Here is a 15,009-nt window from a genome sequence, read left to right on the forward strand (position 1 = left end):
GACATCATCATCCTGAATAGTCACAACCTCCTGATGGCTTTCTCTTGGTTCTGGTTCCGAAACTCGAGAAACCAGAGGAGTCACTGCAACTGCAGGAGCAGATAGAGAAGGAGGATGCTCTTGCTGGTCCGAAGCTTGTGATGGAAACCTTTTCCTGTAGTCTTGTTGCATCATCTGTAAGTCCGTTATAAGAGAGGACGGCATTGATGGAACGAGCTCCCCCCCGTCCTAAGACACACCACCAACTATCTTCAGTTCAGAAGGAATCTCAAAACGTATCTCTTTACCAAGCCATTAGTTCCAGCATTTCACCTCAGTAGCTTCTCTGGCTCTTAGCGCCGTGATATCCCTTGGGATAATTGATGCGCTCTATAAAAACCGCAAATAAATAAATTGCCACCATATCCTGACGCAATTTTTGTGGAGGCCTCTCTTGTTGAACAAAATGGCGTTCTTCTGTATAGTATTTGTCAGAATCAGAATCCTGATATTTTACTTGGAGTTCGGATGGGCTATAAGCATCCCCATAAGGACCATCTTCATCATCATCAGACTCCTCCTCAAGAAGCAAAGTTGGAGGTAGGGTGTTACACAGCGAGGAGATGTCATCTCTGGAGTGATTTGCTGCCTCTTTATAGAGATGTGGACCCTTTGAATCGTCGACGGACTCGTCGTCGACGGAAATGCTGGCGAAATAGTCGTTGATGGGACTGTCAACAGGACTGTCGACGGAGAGATGGACCTCGTCAACGGAGGATTGATCGTGGACGGTGTCAACTAGCTCGTAGTCAGAATCATCATAGCTGCCCATCATAGCTGCCGTCGAAACGCGATCTTTGTCGTCATTATCGTCGACGTCAAAGATGTTAACACCATCGTCAATGAGCAGGGAACAGGTACCTTAAAACGTCGACGAAGATACCAATGCAGCCGCCGCAGCTGCCGTCGACTGGCCCATTTACGGAGCTGTACCTGAACCCAAGTCCTTTTGGCAGTTGTCGTTGACGTACCAGATGATTTTGTCGTCGACGGACATGGTTTCTTGTCCGATCTTCCTTCCTGAGCGACAGCAGAAGGTTTCTTGAAACTCTTCTCCTTTTCAGATGGCGGAGAAGCAACAGAAAGGCTTTTCTGTACCTTCTTAGGTGACTGTCTATTCAGTCTGTCCCAGCCTCTCCTTTACATCTCGGTGAGGAGATTGTTTGGGACTGGGCCTTTCAGACCTATCAGAGGTCTTTTGTAAGGCTTTAGCAGGGGGCTCAGTAGAAGTTGAAGGGGAGGACCTACCCCTTTTCTTGGATCTTCTGGAGGATGCAGCTGAGGAAGAATCCTCACTGTCAGATGACAAAACCTCCTTGCGTGACTTCATTTTCTGCAACCAAGTCAACAAGCGGCCTTCCCTGTCTCTCAAGGTCTTCGTAGAGAATGTTCTGCAGATCATACAATCTGTGGCCTTGTGATCTGGGTACAAGCAGTAGATACAGTCTTTATGCTTGTCCTCAACAAACAGCCTCATCTTTGAACAGGTAGCACAAGCTCTAAATAACGCCCTCTTCTCCTTGTCAGACATAGTAAAGTTGAAGAAATGGAAAAAAATTCAAACTGAAGAGAAATCTGAGCAGAGCTCAGTGGAGACTCCCTAAGCACAACGTGTGGTAGAAAATCTGAGGCTCTCTCAGGAGGGTTCTATGGGGTGAGGCTATTCTGATTGGCTGTTGCAACATTTTTGGTCTCTTTTACAAAAAGAGGCAGATAGGCTACAAAATGAGGTGAGGCCTAGGTCTGTCTTTTCTCTTTTGTACTTACCGCTATGGTATTTTTCTATTACAGAGGCTCCCATTCCGACGAAGGGGGAATGATGCAAAGCATGGGAATCTATGAAAACCCAATACTGGGGCAAGTTAAATGTACTAGCATCTGGGGTTGTACAGAGGTCCATAAACTCCGACACCCTCCAGATGCAAACTTTTGCATCTCACAAACATCAGTTTTGCTGAAAGGCTGCCCTTTCATCCTCTTTCCATGCCTCACGACAGAGCTTTCATCGGAGAAGATGTTGAAATATGCACTATCAGGTCCTTGGCGATGGGGTGTTCAGGCATTTCTGAGGTAAAGTGCAGCCGAAGAACGCTCAAATGGTTCCTTTTTGAGCGCCTTTTGTGAAAGTGCCTGGGGGAGCACTTTCTATGGAATCATCACAGAGGACAATTTCTTCTTCTATAGAAGATGGAGATCAAACCTTTCTGTGTCTTTAATTGTTTCAGAGGGAAAAGTCTTACAGGTCTCACAGCATGATACCCAGTGAGAAGGATAAAGACCATAAATGCACCGATTGTGTGGATCATCAGTTTAAATATTATTTTGTAAGCAGCAAAATATTTACTTTTTTCTTTCTTTGTCACTGTACAGTTCAGAGTGTCCCAGAGGGCCGGAAGATAAAAACCAACTTTTTGTGGAAGCTGAAGTTAGGACTGACTTGATTCCAAGGAAGACCAGTAGAAGTAAATGTGTGGCAAGTGTAAGGTCAAAGATGGGGAAGAGGAGAGCTCCTATCTGGAACGCCCTCAAACATGAAGAGTTGTAAAAATCTAACATATGTCAGCACCAAAGAGGGGTAGAGTGCAACACCCACCTCACTGGCTTACGTTTAGGTTGTTTCAACAGTGTTTACTGCCACTGAAAGGGGTCAAATACTCCCTTCATGATTCATGCATGTAAATCTTTAAAAAAGCCAATATTGGAGAAACCAATTTCGTATAACACTAAATTCAAACACTACTTTAGTAAGTGCTTGAGATGTTAATACTGTACCTTGCATGCAGAGTCCAACTCAAGAGCCTTTTGATAAACGTCCATTGCTTTGGTAAAATCCTTCATTGCTTCAAGTGCAGAGGCTTTCCGCGTGTATCCTTTTACTGCCAAGAGAAAAGAAATGCATGGGATGCACAATAACAGACATTACATGATCCAGCCAATTGTAGTAGGGCTTGAAGAAACTGGTGTATATAGCAAAATCACTAAGATTTGTTTTTTATTATTTGATTAAGAGACTTTTCCAATTGATCCCCCACACCCTTATGTGGGGATCCCGGAGCATATAGAAAATACATATATACATATATAAACTTATATATGCATATGTGAAAAGATATATAAATGCACCCTAAATATTTCCATAATGGTCAAAAAGCTGAAAATTACATAGGTTTGTATAGTAGCACCTATACTCTTCCAATCCCCAAGGAAGAAAGAGAGCAGTAAACATTTGTCATACAACAAAGCTTTATTGCCATAGAGAAACCTGTAATTGCAGGCATTTGCCAGTAGGCTGCAGTACAGTATAAAGAAACAAAAGAAAACCGACACCTTGCCTTTTAGGCATTAGAGTAGCGGTACCATGCCTTTAAGACCAGCAGGAGACCCCCTGCTCCCATGATGCACCACAGGTGGCAGTTAGGTCCGTTCCTTTTGGAGGTGTCTAATCACCCGAGTAAATCCGCAATCATCATACAATAACTTTGCAGTAATGCTCGTCTGGGGAGGTGGGTGGGAGCTTATGACTTTGAGGAGTATACCCCTGGATGAGAACTAGTATTACAGGTAAGTAACTAATCCTTCTCATCCAGGGTATACTCATCAATAGTCATAATCTAGGACTAGATTAGCAAGCCCATACCCAAAGTCTCGCGGACAAGCAAACAAGTACACAGCAAAAAACAAGAATTAACTTATTTAAAATGCAGTTATGCAAACAGATTCCTTAAAGAGGCCTGTCCCACTTGGGCATCGGCCTGTGCATCTGAATCAAGGCAATATTGGCGAGTAAAGGTATGTAAAGAACGCCATGTAGCGGCCTTACAAATCTCAGAGATTGGAATGTTACGAAGGAGAGCTGTAGTAGAAGCTTTACCTCTGGTAGAGTGTGCATGAGGTCTGCCCTGTAATGCTTTGATAGCTAATTGGTAAGACAGCGCAATACAGGAGACGATACATCGTGAGATAGATCTCGGAGGCTGACAGACCGGTATTAGTTGACCCATAATTAACAAAAAGCCGGTCTGATTTCCTAAGTGGAAGAGCCTTAGCTGGGTAAAACTTCAGAACCCTCCGGAGATCAAGAGAGTGTAGGGATCTCTACGGGGGAGTGGTTGGTTGAGGAAAGAAAGTAGGCAGAGTAATGGTCTGATTAATATGGAAGTCCGAGACCACCTTAGGCAAAAAACCTGGGTGCGTCCTCAGAACCACTCTACAGGCATGAAAAACAGAGTAAGGTTCCTTGCAACATAGGGCTTGCAGCTCGCTCACCCTACCGGCAGAGGCGATAGCTACCAAAAAAGCAGCTTTCCAGGTCAGGTGCTGCAAAGACGCCTTATGGATAGGCTCGAAGGGAGCACCCATCAATTTTGTAAGTACAATGTTAAGTTCCCAGGGAGGAGAGGGGGATCTCACTGGTGGAAAAACTTTAAGCCCTTCTAGGAAATCTTTAACCACAGGCATAAGGAAGAATGATGTCTGAGAAGGAGACTTCCTGTAGGCTGTCATTGCCGCCAAGTGAACCCTGATGGAGGGGTACTTCAGGCATGAGCTTGCGAAATGTAACAAATAGGGAAGAATCACCTGCTCCTGACCGTGGATAGGATCAAGAGAGTTGTCTTGGCACCAAATGTAAAATCTCTTCCATTTGAAAGCATAAGACGGTCTAGTAAAGGGCCTCCTTAAGAATGTTCATGCAATCAGCTGAAAGGTCTAGGTGGCCATATTGGATGACCTCAGGAGCCATGCCGTCAAGCGAAGGGAAGAGAGGTTGGGGTGAAACACCTTATCCCCCCCCCCCCGTCCTTGGTCAGCAAGTCTGGGCGACATGGCAGTCTCCGGTGAGGGGCTTCCGACAGCTGGAGGAGATCCGGGTACCACCAATGCCGTGGCCACTCCAGAGCTATCAGGATCATCCTGGTATTGGTCCTGTAGAACTTCTGAATCACCGCCGGGATCAGAGGCATGGGAGGAAAGGCGTAGAACAATGTCTGTGACCAGCTAATCAAAAGAGCAATTCCCCGTGAACCTTGTTGGGGAAATCTGGACGCGAAGACGGGGCATTTTGCGTTTGCGAACAAATCTATGTCTGGTACTCCATTGTCGAAACACCTCTTGCGTGACCTCTTCGTTGAGCACCCAGTCGTGCGCTTCTACGAAGTCTCTGCTTAGGCCGTCCGCCTGATCATTTAGGATTCCTGGCTAGTGAACTGCCACGATGGAGAGGCCCTCCGCCAGAAGCCAGTGCCAAATGGCTTGAGCTTCCAGAGACAGAACTTGTGCCTCCCTGCTTGTTCAGATAGAACATTGTTGTTCTGTTGTCTGTCTGAACTTGAATGTGGCTGGTGAGTAGAGACGGGTAGAGGGACTTGAGCGCCAGGTAGACAGCCCGGAGCTCCAGGAAGTTGATGTTGTAGCCTCTTTCCACTTCGGACCAGAGACCCTGAACATGAAGCTGGTCCATATGAGCACCCCAGCCGTGCATCGAGGCATCCGTGACCACTGTCTGTGATGGAGGCGTTTGATGGAACGGGACTCCTCGCAAAAGATGAGTGTTTCATCCACCATCTGATGGAGTCTCTGGCACTTTGGTTGAGAGACCTGATCCTCTCAGTGTCCTGATCTGAGACCATTGGTCCTCTAGGGCCTGCTGCAGAGGCCTCATGTGAAGGCGTGCATTGGGCACGATGTAGATGCATGAGGCCATTGATCCCAGAAGAGACAACACTTGTCTGGCTGTGGGACTTTGAATGTCTAGCAGGGTGCGACATTTTAGAAGCATGGGTGACAACCTCTCCTCCAAGGGACACACGCTTGCCTTTGCGGAGTCCAAGGAAGCGCCCTGGTAGTGTATTCGCTGGGTGGGGTTGAGCACTGACTTCTTGTAGTTGACCTGCAAAATGCATCAGGCTGAGACAGTACGATAGATGTTTCTGAAGCAGAACAGGCGTGGAGCTTTTCAGAAGCCAATTGTCTAGATAGGGATAGACGAAGATTTTCCGCCGCCATGCACTTGGATAATGTGGGGCGGACTTGAGGCCGAACGGTAGCACTCAATACTGGACTGGTAGTGGCGACGGTCGATCTGAAACCTGAGGAATTTCCGGTGCTTTACTGAGACAGGTATATGAAAGTACACGTCCTGCATGTCGATGGCACACATCCAGTCTCCCTGGTGAAGGTGTGGAAAGATCTGGTGCAGGGTTAGCATGCAAAATGTTTCTTTTCTGATTAACCTGTTCAGCAGATGTAGGTCGAGGATAGGTCGATACTCTTTGACTACTCCTCGTTTTTGGACTAGAAAGTATCGGGAGTATACTCCGGGATTTCTTCGCATGGGAGGGACCTCCTCTATGGCCTTCTTCATGAGAAGGGTAGAGACTTTGTTCTTCAACAACAGACTTTGAAGTCGAGAAAAGTGCTTGAGTTGAGGGAACACTTGTGGAGGAGGTGACTTGAACCTCAGCAAGTAACCATGCTGCACAATACTCGGCACCCATTTGTCCTTTGTTATGGATTTCCACTCTTCCAGGTGGCAAGATACACTCCGGAGTGGCGAACAGTTGAGGAGGACGCAACGACTCAAGGCTTTGGAGGCTGTTTGGAGGTCGACTGTTTGTTGTTATTTCCTCTGCCTTTACCAGGGCGTCTCTGCTGAAACTGAGACCGTTGCTGTGTTTGAGATGACCACTGAGGGGCTGGAACACTCTGCTGGTAAGACCGCTTGTTGCCTTGACGGAAGCGGTTTTTGAACTCCTTGCGTTTCTCCAACCCCACAGCTTTAACCGTGTCCATCTCCGCCTTCATTTTAGTCATCTCGTCGTCGGCGTGAGACTTAAACAGAGATGTTCCATTGAAAGGAAGGTTTAGTATCTTCCTATGAGCATCAGGCTTGAGGCCTGTAAGGGGTAGCCAAGCCGAGCATCGTGAGCAGACTCCATGTGAGTAACCATGAGCTGCGAGGTCAGAAGCATCTGCTGTCGCACTGATTACTTGGTTGGCTACGAGTCCTCCCTCCTGGAGTATCTCGGTTAAGTCCTGCTAGTCTTCTTTTGAAACGAGTGAGAGAGTCCCAGAGAGATCTATCGTATCGTCCGAGAAGAGCGGAGGCCCTGGCAACTTTCATGAATGACGAAGATCCTCCTTCCATACGAATCCATCTGCTTACTATCCGTTTCCGGGGGTACCGAGGACGAGGTGGAAGCAGAATGGGATTTCATGGCTGCCGCCACGATGACTGAATCAGCGTGTTGATCCGTCCTGAGGAACAAGGGGTCCTCCGCTGGAGCCTTGCACTTTTTTGCGATTCTGGAGGGTACCGAACCCACCGTCGCAGGAGTAAGAAAGGTGGCCATTTCTGGTTCCAGGAATCCGAGCACCAAAGGTAGCAGAGGTCTAGGAGCAGACCGGTGGTGCAGGGTATCGAAGATGATTGATGGGGGAACCACAGGGTATGCAAATAAATGTTACGTTTTCTTGTCCCCCTACCCAGAACATCAGTAAACGTAGAGATGTCATCTATGGGTGAAACCCGTGAAGGTGGTGTGGTGAAGGTCTGAGAATAGTCCCGGACCGTAGATCTCGTAGACGAAGACCATGTAGGATATCTTGTACGCTTTCTCTTATGGGGCCTGTTGCGATGCCGGCTGTGCCGGCCCCTAGATTTAGACAGATGTCTAGAAGGCGATTCTGGCTTCGCAGGTGTTCTTGGCCTGGGAGATGTTCTTGCCTGGCATGATATCTTGGCTTGGTAGGAGATCTTGGCCTCCGAGGAGGAGACTTTGATAGTCTGGCTGGAGTACTTGTCCTTGGACCAGATGGCGAGTAAGTGTGGGAGTAATCCGAGCCCGGACTACTGCGACTGCTGGAAACAGCCCCCTGTGGATGGTGAGGCAACAAACTGCGGGTTTTCCCCTTCGCAGATTTGGGTGAGACTTCTGGAGAGATCTCCACAATCTGTAGCCCAAGAGATGATGACTGGTCCCCTGATGATACTCTGGACCCAGGGTCCGATCGCCTCGGTGACTCCGCAATCCCTGTGACCCCGCCCCTCGACGTTGACTATGTCAGAGCCATTGGCGCTGAACGAGGTCTAGATGGTCTTGACGTCGAACGTTCACGACGTGATTATCTTGACGGCGATCTTCGGCGTTGAGTTGGTGATCTCGACGGCGATCGTCCACGATGTCGACCAACCCTGGCGCTGGGTCGACGTCTATTTCCTCGACGTCGAATGATGGGATCTTGACAATCCTCTCGACGGCGGCACGCCAGCCGGCGGCGATGTGATAGCCGCCAGTCCTCTCGACGCTGACCCCCTCGAGGGTGGCGGAGAGTGTCTCGACGTCGACGGAAGCATCAACGTCAACGGAGACTAGGTCTTGTCAGCAGCCACAGACTTCGAGCCTGAAGTGTGGTGCCTTGACGCCGACTTACTTGGATGCGGCGGAGACTCCAGACGTCGCGGTGGTGTTCTGGAAGAGTGTCTGGGTCTCTTCGACGGCGACTTAGACGGTGAATCTCTTCTCCCTTTCCTCTTCCTGGGGTCAAGGGAAGTGGAGCGTCGCCGTTTTTGGCCTTGCTTGCTGGAAGACTATGTCCTGGGGCCTCCATGGCCACCCACCTGATGGCTCTTATCTTTTCCCAGCATAGCATGGAGTTTGATTAGTTGTCTATCACGCAAGGTCCGTTTGGAGAACTTTTGACAATAGTGGCACTGGTCAGGATTGTGTAAAGATGGAAGGCACACAATGCACACCGAGTGTCAGTCAGGGCCATTTTCTTGTCACAGGAAGGACCCTTTCTGAATAAAGCTGGCATACCGACTAAATGTTCAGTGGATCTCCACAGTAGCAGAAGCCTTAATAAACCAGAAAATGTCGAATTTTCAGAAATAATTCTCTTCAATAAACAGTTTTAGTCAAAAACTGAAGAGCTCAAGCTCCAGGATCCTCTCAGAAGGAACCGAAAAAAAGAACTGACCTAACTGCCACCTGTGGTGCATCATGGGAGCAGGGGGTCTCCTGCTGGTCTTAAAGGCATGGTACCGCTACTCTAATGCCTAAAAGGCAAGGTGTCAGTTTTCTTTTGTTTCTTTATACTGTACTGCAGCCAACTGGCAAATGCCTGCAATTTCAGGTTTCTCTATGGCAATAAAGCTTTGTTGTATGACAAATGTTTACTGCTCTCTTTCTTCCTTAGGGGTTGGGAGAGTATAGGTGCTACTATACAAACCTATGTAATTTTCCGCATTTTGGCCATTATGGAAATATTTAGGCTGTATTTATATACGTTCTCACATATGCATATATAGGTATATATATGTATGTTATATATACTTTGGGATCCCGCACATGGGCGGGGATTATTCATAGATTATGACTATTGATGAGTATCCCCTGGATGAGAAATCTCTTTCCAGTCTTCTGATGCTTGTACTACAAATGTAAGAAGTCATTTATAAGGATATGAACAGGCACACATCAACAATGTGAACTGTTCAATTTATGCAACTTAAATAAGTAGGTAAACATTACATTGAAAATTCTATCTTTAAAAGGCCTCCCACACACCGATGGTAGATCCAGTAATAAGATTGAGTTCTTTGTATGAATTGTATCTAGCACTGCAGGGGAGCTGATTGCACATCTCATAATACGTACATGTGAATTACATTTTGTTTTCTTAATTTTCAAAGAGTTGAATGAACACAATTTCTATTCCTCCATGCACCCTTTAAACCGCTTAATCCTTCTAAGATAATCTAGGTCTATAAAGGTGCAGACAGTATGTCAAGGCTATGTTCAAATCACACACAACCTCCCTGAAACAAAGTTACTTACCGAAATTGGGGTCTAGGCGAATACACTCTTCACAGTCCTGCAAAAAAGGATAAAAGGTTGATAAACATACTAGAAGTTCAAGAGAACAAATAAAATGACTGTAAGTAAGTAAATCCTGGGGATAGTTTTCACAGATTGGATCCCAGCACCATCAGACTATGTGATCGAAGCTACAGTTATTTATGTTCCGTAGAACAATAATGTGATAAACATCCATTTCGTTTATATTACCCATATACAATATTATGCTATACGGTTTCCTATATCCTCACTTGCCAATATAGGCAGCAGAGCAAGAGGAGTCATTGACAAGCTATTCACAACAAGGCCTCAGGCAATGGACTTGTGCGGCCAAATAAAAAATAACTTGTACCTGATGTCCTGCCATCCTCCCCTCGCTGGACAACTCTTCTTTCTATTACCCATCATAAAAAAATACCCAACAGACAGCCAGACTATCATCCACATCATTTCTCTCACCTCCTAAATAACAAAATACCTTGTGTCCTGTCGTTATCCCATACTACCCACAATGCCTTCCCCTCTCCTTTCCCTCTTTGGTCATACTGACCGCATCTCTGAGAGCCGCTTTTAGTGCGACCAAAAATTTCACTCTGGTCTCTGCAGACCTGCAGCTGACATTGTAGGTGAATGGCAGGAATTAGCTTGAATCTATATGAACATTTAAATATGCTAAGAAATTAGCTTGTTAGTGGGAAGTTGCATGACAAACAATAAAACTACCGAACAACTAAACTTGGTTTCTCCTTCAGCACTAACTCTTTATACACTTTCATATTGATTTGAAGTAAACAAAGTAGTACGACAGCAAATTACATGGAAAGAAGTCCAAGTTCCTCACAGAGCACTGCTTAGCACATTTGGCTATGTGAGTGCATCATTTGTGTCTGAATAGAAAGAGTGGACAGTTTGGCAGGTGACTGTCTTAACAAGGGCCGGAAATGGCATATTCCAGAAGCAGCTCTAACTCTTACACAAAGTACTGTGAACCTGCATAACAAAAGATCTAATAAACTTTTTTCTATCTCATCCCTATGCAGACTGCCATTCAAAAGGCTATGCCTTACTCCTAAAAAAAACTTTCCTCTGCTCACTTGGCTATATGGTACTTAGTGCTCATGGCGATCGAAGCCATGTTGGTCGTGAATAAAGGGTGTGGTTGTAACCATTTTGGGCCTAAAGTTCAGAAGCGATTTCAATGTGAAAACTCAAGGAGGACTCCTTAGTAAAGCCCTCTATCTTTCCTTACTTCCAGCTGACGTCAGGTTAACTTTGAATTCCACCTCAAAGGTACATTTAAAGTCGTTAAGAGTGCCTGGGTTCTAATAACTTCCTCATTAATAATTATCACTACACAGTTTCAATTTCAGACCGATTTATTACGTCAAAAAAATTCCTTGATAATACTTTAGTTTGTTTCAACACTAGTACACTAAGCAAATGCAGTTCTTGTGGTTTTTGGATCGGGATACAGCTGCTCAGTGGACCCCTATAAAGGCATGTTGAAGCCCTGTTCGAGCCAAATGTAACCAACACAAAAGGAGGTCACTAGATTGGCCTCCTTTTCTATCATTGTGGCCAGCTAAATAAGGCTGGACACATTTGGGGCACATTGGCCAGGTGGAGCGGAAACTGATTTTGCAATTATAAATTTGTAATCTCATGAAACCAAGCAAAGTAAGTTGAAGTATCCCTCATCATGCTGCCTGAGCTTGGTACTCTTATAGTTATGTTATGTTATGTTACTGTTTGTTTTATAGAGCGCTCAGCTGCTCCAAAGAGCGTCCCGGCGCTAAAGATCATCACACCTAATACCAGCAGCAAACAAACAGCCATAACGGAAAAAAATAACCAGAATTAACCATAGCAGCATTACAAAGCAAACAGATGAGTTTTAAGTCCCTTCCTAAAAACCGAGAGATTGGTGCACGTCCGCAACGTCAAGGGCAGTGTGTTCCAAAGACGGGGTGCAAGGTAACTAAAGGAGCGACCTTCCACAGCGAACTTATAGTGCCAAAAAGATAAGTCACTGCTTTTGACTGGAACCTGGGAACGACTTTATTGATCATGGACCAAGTGGCTTTGATGGAGCTCTATGCGTTAAAGTTCTTGAAAATGATAAAACCTCCAAAGGAATATTCAGCTTTTTGAAAAACCTTCCTAGGACCTCGTGGTACAGTACTCTCAATGGTAATCAGAAACAGAAAATTGCCTATAGAAAGCAGAAAAGGATTACCTGTAATCCTAGTTCTGTTCCAGGGGTATACTCAAAGTCATAAGCACTAAATAATCTCCGCCCATGAGCGGGAACCCGGAACACATAACTAAATACATATATATGTGTAAATATACAACAAAAGTACACAGTACTAAAAAAATGTATAAACATATACATGAATACACTAATAATATGCAGCCCAACCGATAATTATACAGGGCCTTATCCAATCCCGTTTGGATTTTAATAACGCCCTATACCTGGGAGCCCCGGATTACACCCTACAGAAGCTCCAACGCACCCAAAACTGTGCTGCTAGAGCACTGTTGGGCATCCCCCGGAGGACCTCAGTGAGAACCAGCTTGAGGACCTTGCACTGGCTACCTATCAGGGACAGAGTAAGATTCAAATCGCTCTGCATTGCCCACCAGACTTTCTGGGAAACGGGCCCAGACATCAATCGATCCCTGATTTCTCCCTATAGGCCGAATAAATCCCTCCGCTCTTCTACAGCATTCCTGGCCGAGATCCCCAGAACTCGCAGAGCTAGAGCAGGAGGACGCTCCTTCTCGTATAACGTTTCCAAACTCTGGAACTCACTCCCTTTGCAGCTAAGAAACAACCCCAACCTGACCACTTTTCGTAAACAGCTAAAAACCTTGCTGTTTAATGCCTAGCTAGTAACCTCAAGAGGGCCCCATCTGTTTTCAGCGCCTGGACGCCTCAGGGCAACTGTAGCGCTTTATAAGTCACATTTTCATTTCATTTCATTTCCAACCAAAACCTATAGGCTAATAAAGCCATAATTACAAATTTTCTGCAGAATGAAAATAAACCATAGTAACAATGCAAGAAAAAGGCAGGAGCCTAAAATGCATTCCACAGACAGAAAAACCTTTTATTTTCATCAAGGAAACTGTAATAAAAGGCAATTAGCCTATGTAGGCTGCATAAAGAAATGACATCCCTGTACAGAAAATCAGACTGGCACCTCTCCTTTAAGGCCTGAGAGAATCTGAACACTTTGCCTTTAAGGCCTCCAGAGGGAACTCTGCTCCCATCATGCCCCACAGGTGACAGTTAGGTCAGTTCTTTTGTACGGTACAGTAAACCTTGCAGGTATCTGCATATATAAAATCAAAACAAACATATTAAACCATAATGCTACAGCTCGCCCGGGGAGGCGGGAGGGTGCTTATGACTTTAATGAGTATACCCCTGGAAGAACACTAGGATTACAGGTAAGTAACTAATCCTTCTCTTCCAGGGGATACTCATTAATAGTCATAAGCACTGAATAGAATAGCAAGCTTATACCCACTCCAAAGCGAGCGAGCAGAAAATATAAGCAATAACAGTTTGACACACATTCTAGCTAGAAGCAGCAGATACATTTCTGAGCGATGCCTGCCCAACCTGAGAATCAGCCTGTGTGTCTGAGTCAAGACAGTAATGGTGAGTAAAGGTATGCACTGAACGCCATGTAGCTGCTTTACAGATTTCTGCCATAGAAACATTTTTAAGGAGAGCCGTAGTGGAAACTTTCCCTCTTGTAGAATGAGCCCTAGGTCTTCCTGTCAAAGACCTGTTTGACAACCGATATGCTAGGACAATACAAGACACAATCCATCTAGATATGGACCTTTTGGAGGCCTCAGAGCCTGTATTAATAGGACACTAGTTGATGAACAAGCGATCCGACTGCCTCAAAGTCTTTGTTCTGTCCAGATAAAACTTAAGAACTCTTTTCAGATCTAAAGATTGTAGAACTCTGTCAGCAGGATTGGTAGGATCTGGGAAAAAAGTGGGTAATGTTATAGTCTGATTAATGTGAAAATCTGACACAACCTTGGGCAAAAAGGAAGGATGCGTCCTGAGTACCACTCTATTAGCATGAAACACAATGAAAGGTTCCTTGCAACACAGAGCCTGGATCTCGCTCACTCTACAAGCAGAAGTAATGGCTACAAGGAACGTGTAACGAGGGGCGCCCTCTGCCCCCTCGTTCTGAGTGTCCTGGTACCAGAGTGCGGGATGTGTCCCCTGACCCCTCCCTCTTGTCTTCACAGACACCTGACCCGCAACGTGAATGGTGGCGGCATGACTCGGTTATCGAGGAGGACGAGGAGGGCGGCTCTTTTAACTGGTCTGGCGTCGAAGAAGGGGCAGAGACGGAGGACCTGTCAAAAGCGGCGCAGCAGCAGGAAGGGGTGTGCTTGTTCACCGGAGGCGTGTACAGAGGAGAGGAGGAAACCGGCATACTTCGGACGGGAGGAGCACCCCTGAGGAAAAGGTCCGAAGAGGGATCCGAGCGCAGAACGGAGGAATAGCAGTAGAGCAAGCCAGGAGGCCAACGACAACTCGCTCCGCCCAGCCGCACGCTAGGAGGAAGCGTGTGGCTCCGCGAGGTACGTGCTCGTGTTGCGGGTTAGGTGGGACGGAAGGGAGGGTCCGAGTCGTGACCACTGCCCTTGGTGTTCATTTGGTGTCCCCGTCCCTGCACCTTTTCCCCCCACTCACTCGAGACGCCGCCTGCATCACGTTTGGTGTATCCCTCACACCCTTCCCCACAGAATCCCTATTGTGCCTCTGTTTTGACACTTGTTTCCGTTCTCTTCCTCCGAGGGTGAGCTGGAACCACGGAGCCCAGGTCCCGTAGAAGCCCCACCCGACTGACCCCAAAAGAGGAAGCCTCAAGGAGGAGGAGCCGGCGTATCGACAAGAGCCGTTCCCCACGCAGAGTCTCATCACGCCCGACTTGTACTGACTTTCTGCTTTCTAAAATAAACCAACAACCTCTGACTAAAACTCGGCTCTTGCCCATTCCTACCGCTGCCGTTACAGAACGCTACCTTCCAAATCAAGTGTTGCAATGATGCCTTATGTATAGGTTCA

General features: G+C 46.4%; 1 protein-coding gene across 1 annotated transcript in view; it reads right to left on the bottom strand.

Annotated features, from left to right (window-relative positions):
• STIP1 (stress induced phosphoprotein 1) overlaps window positions 1-15,009 on the bottom strand; it is a 213,087-nt gene that overhangs the window by 25,747 nt on the left and 172,331 nt on the right. Inside the window, exons 11-12 of the mRNA XM_086932803.1 lie at window positions 9,876-9,912; window positions 2,812-2,915 (exon numbers count right to left, since the gene is read on the bottom strand). Coding sequence (XP_086788929.1) covers window positions 2,812-2,915; window positions 9,876-9,912 — 141 coding nt within the window. The remainder of the gene's footprint in view (window positions 1-2,811; window positions 2,916-9,875; window positions 9,913-15,009) is intronic.

Source organism: Lissotriton vulgaris, chromosome 7 (genome assembly GCF_964263255.1).
Source record: "Lissotriton vulgaris chromosome 7, aLisVul1.2, whole genome shotgun sequence".
Lineage (NCBI taxonomy): Eukaryota > Metazoa > Chordata > Amphibia > Caudata > Salamandridae > Lissotriton > Lissotriton vulgaris.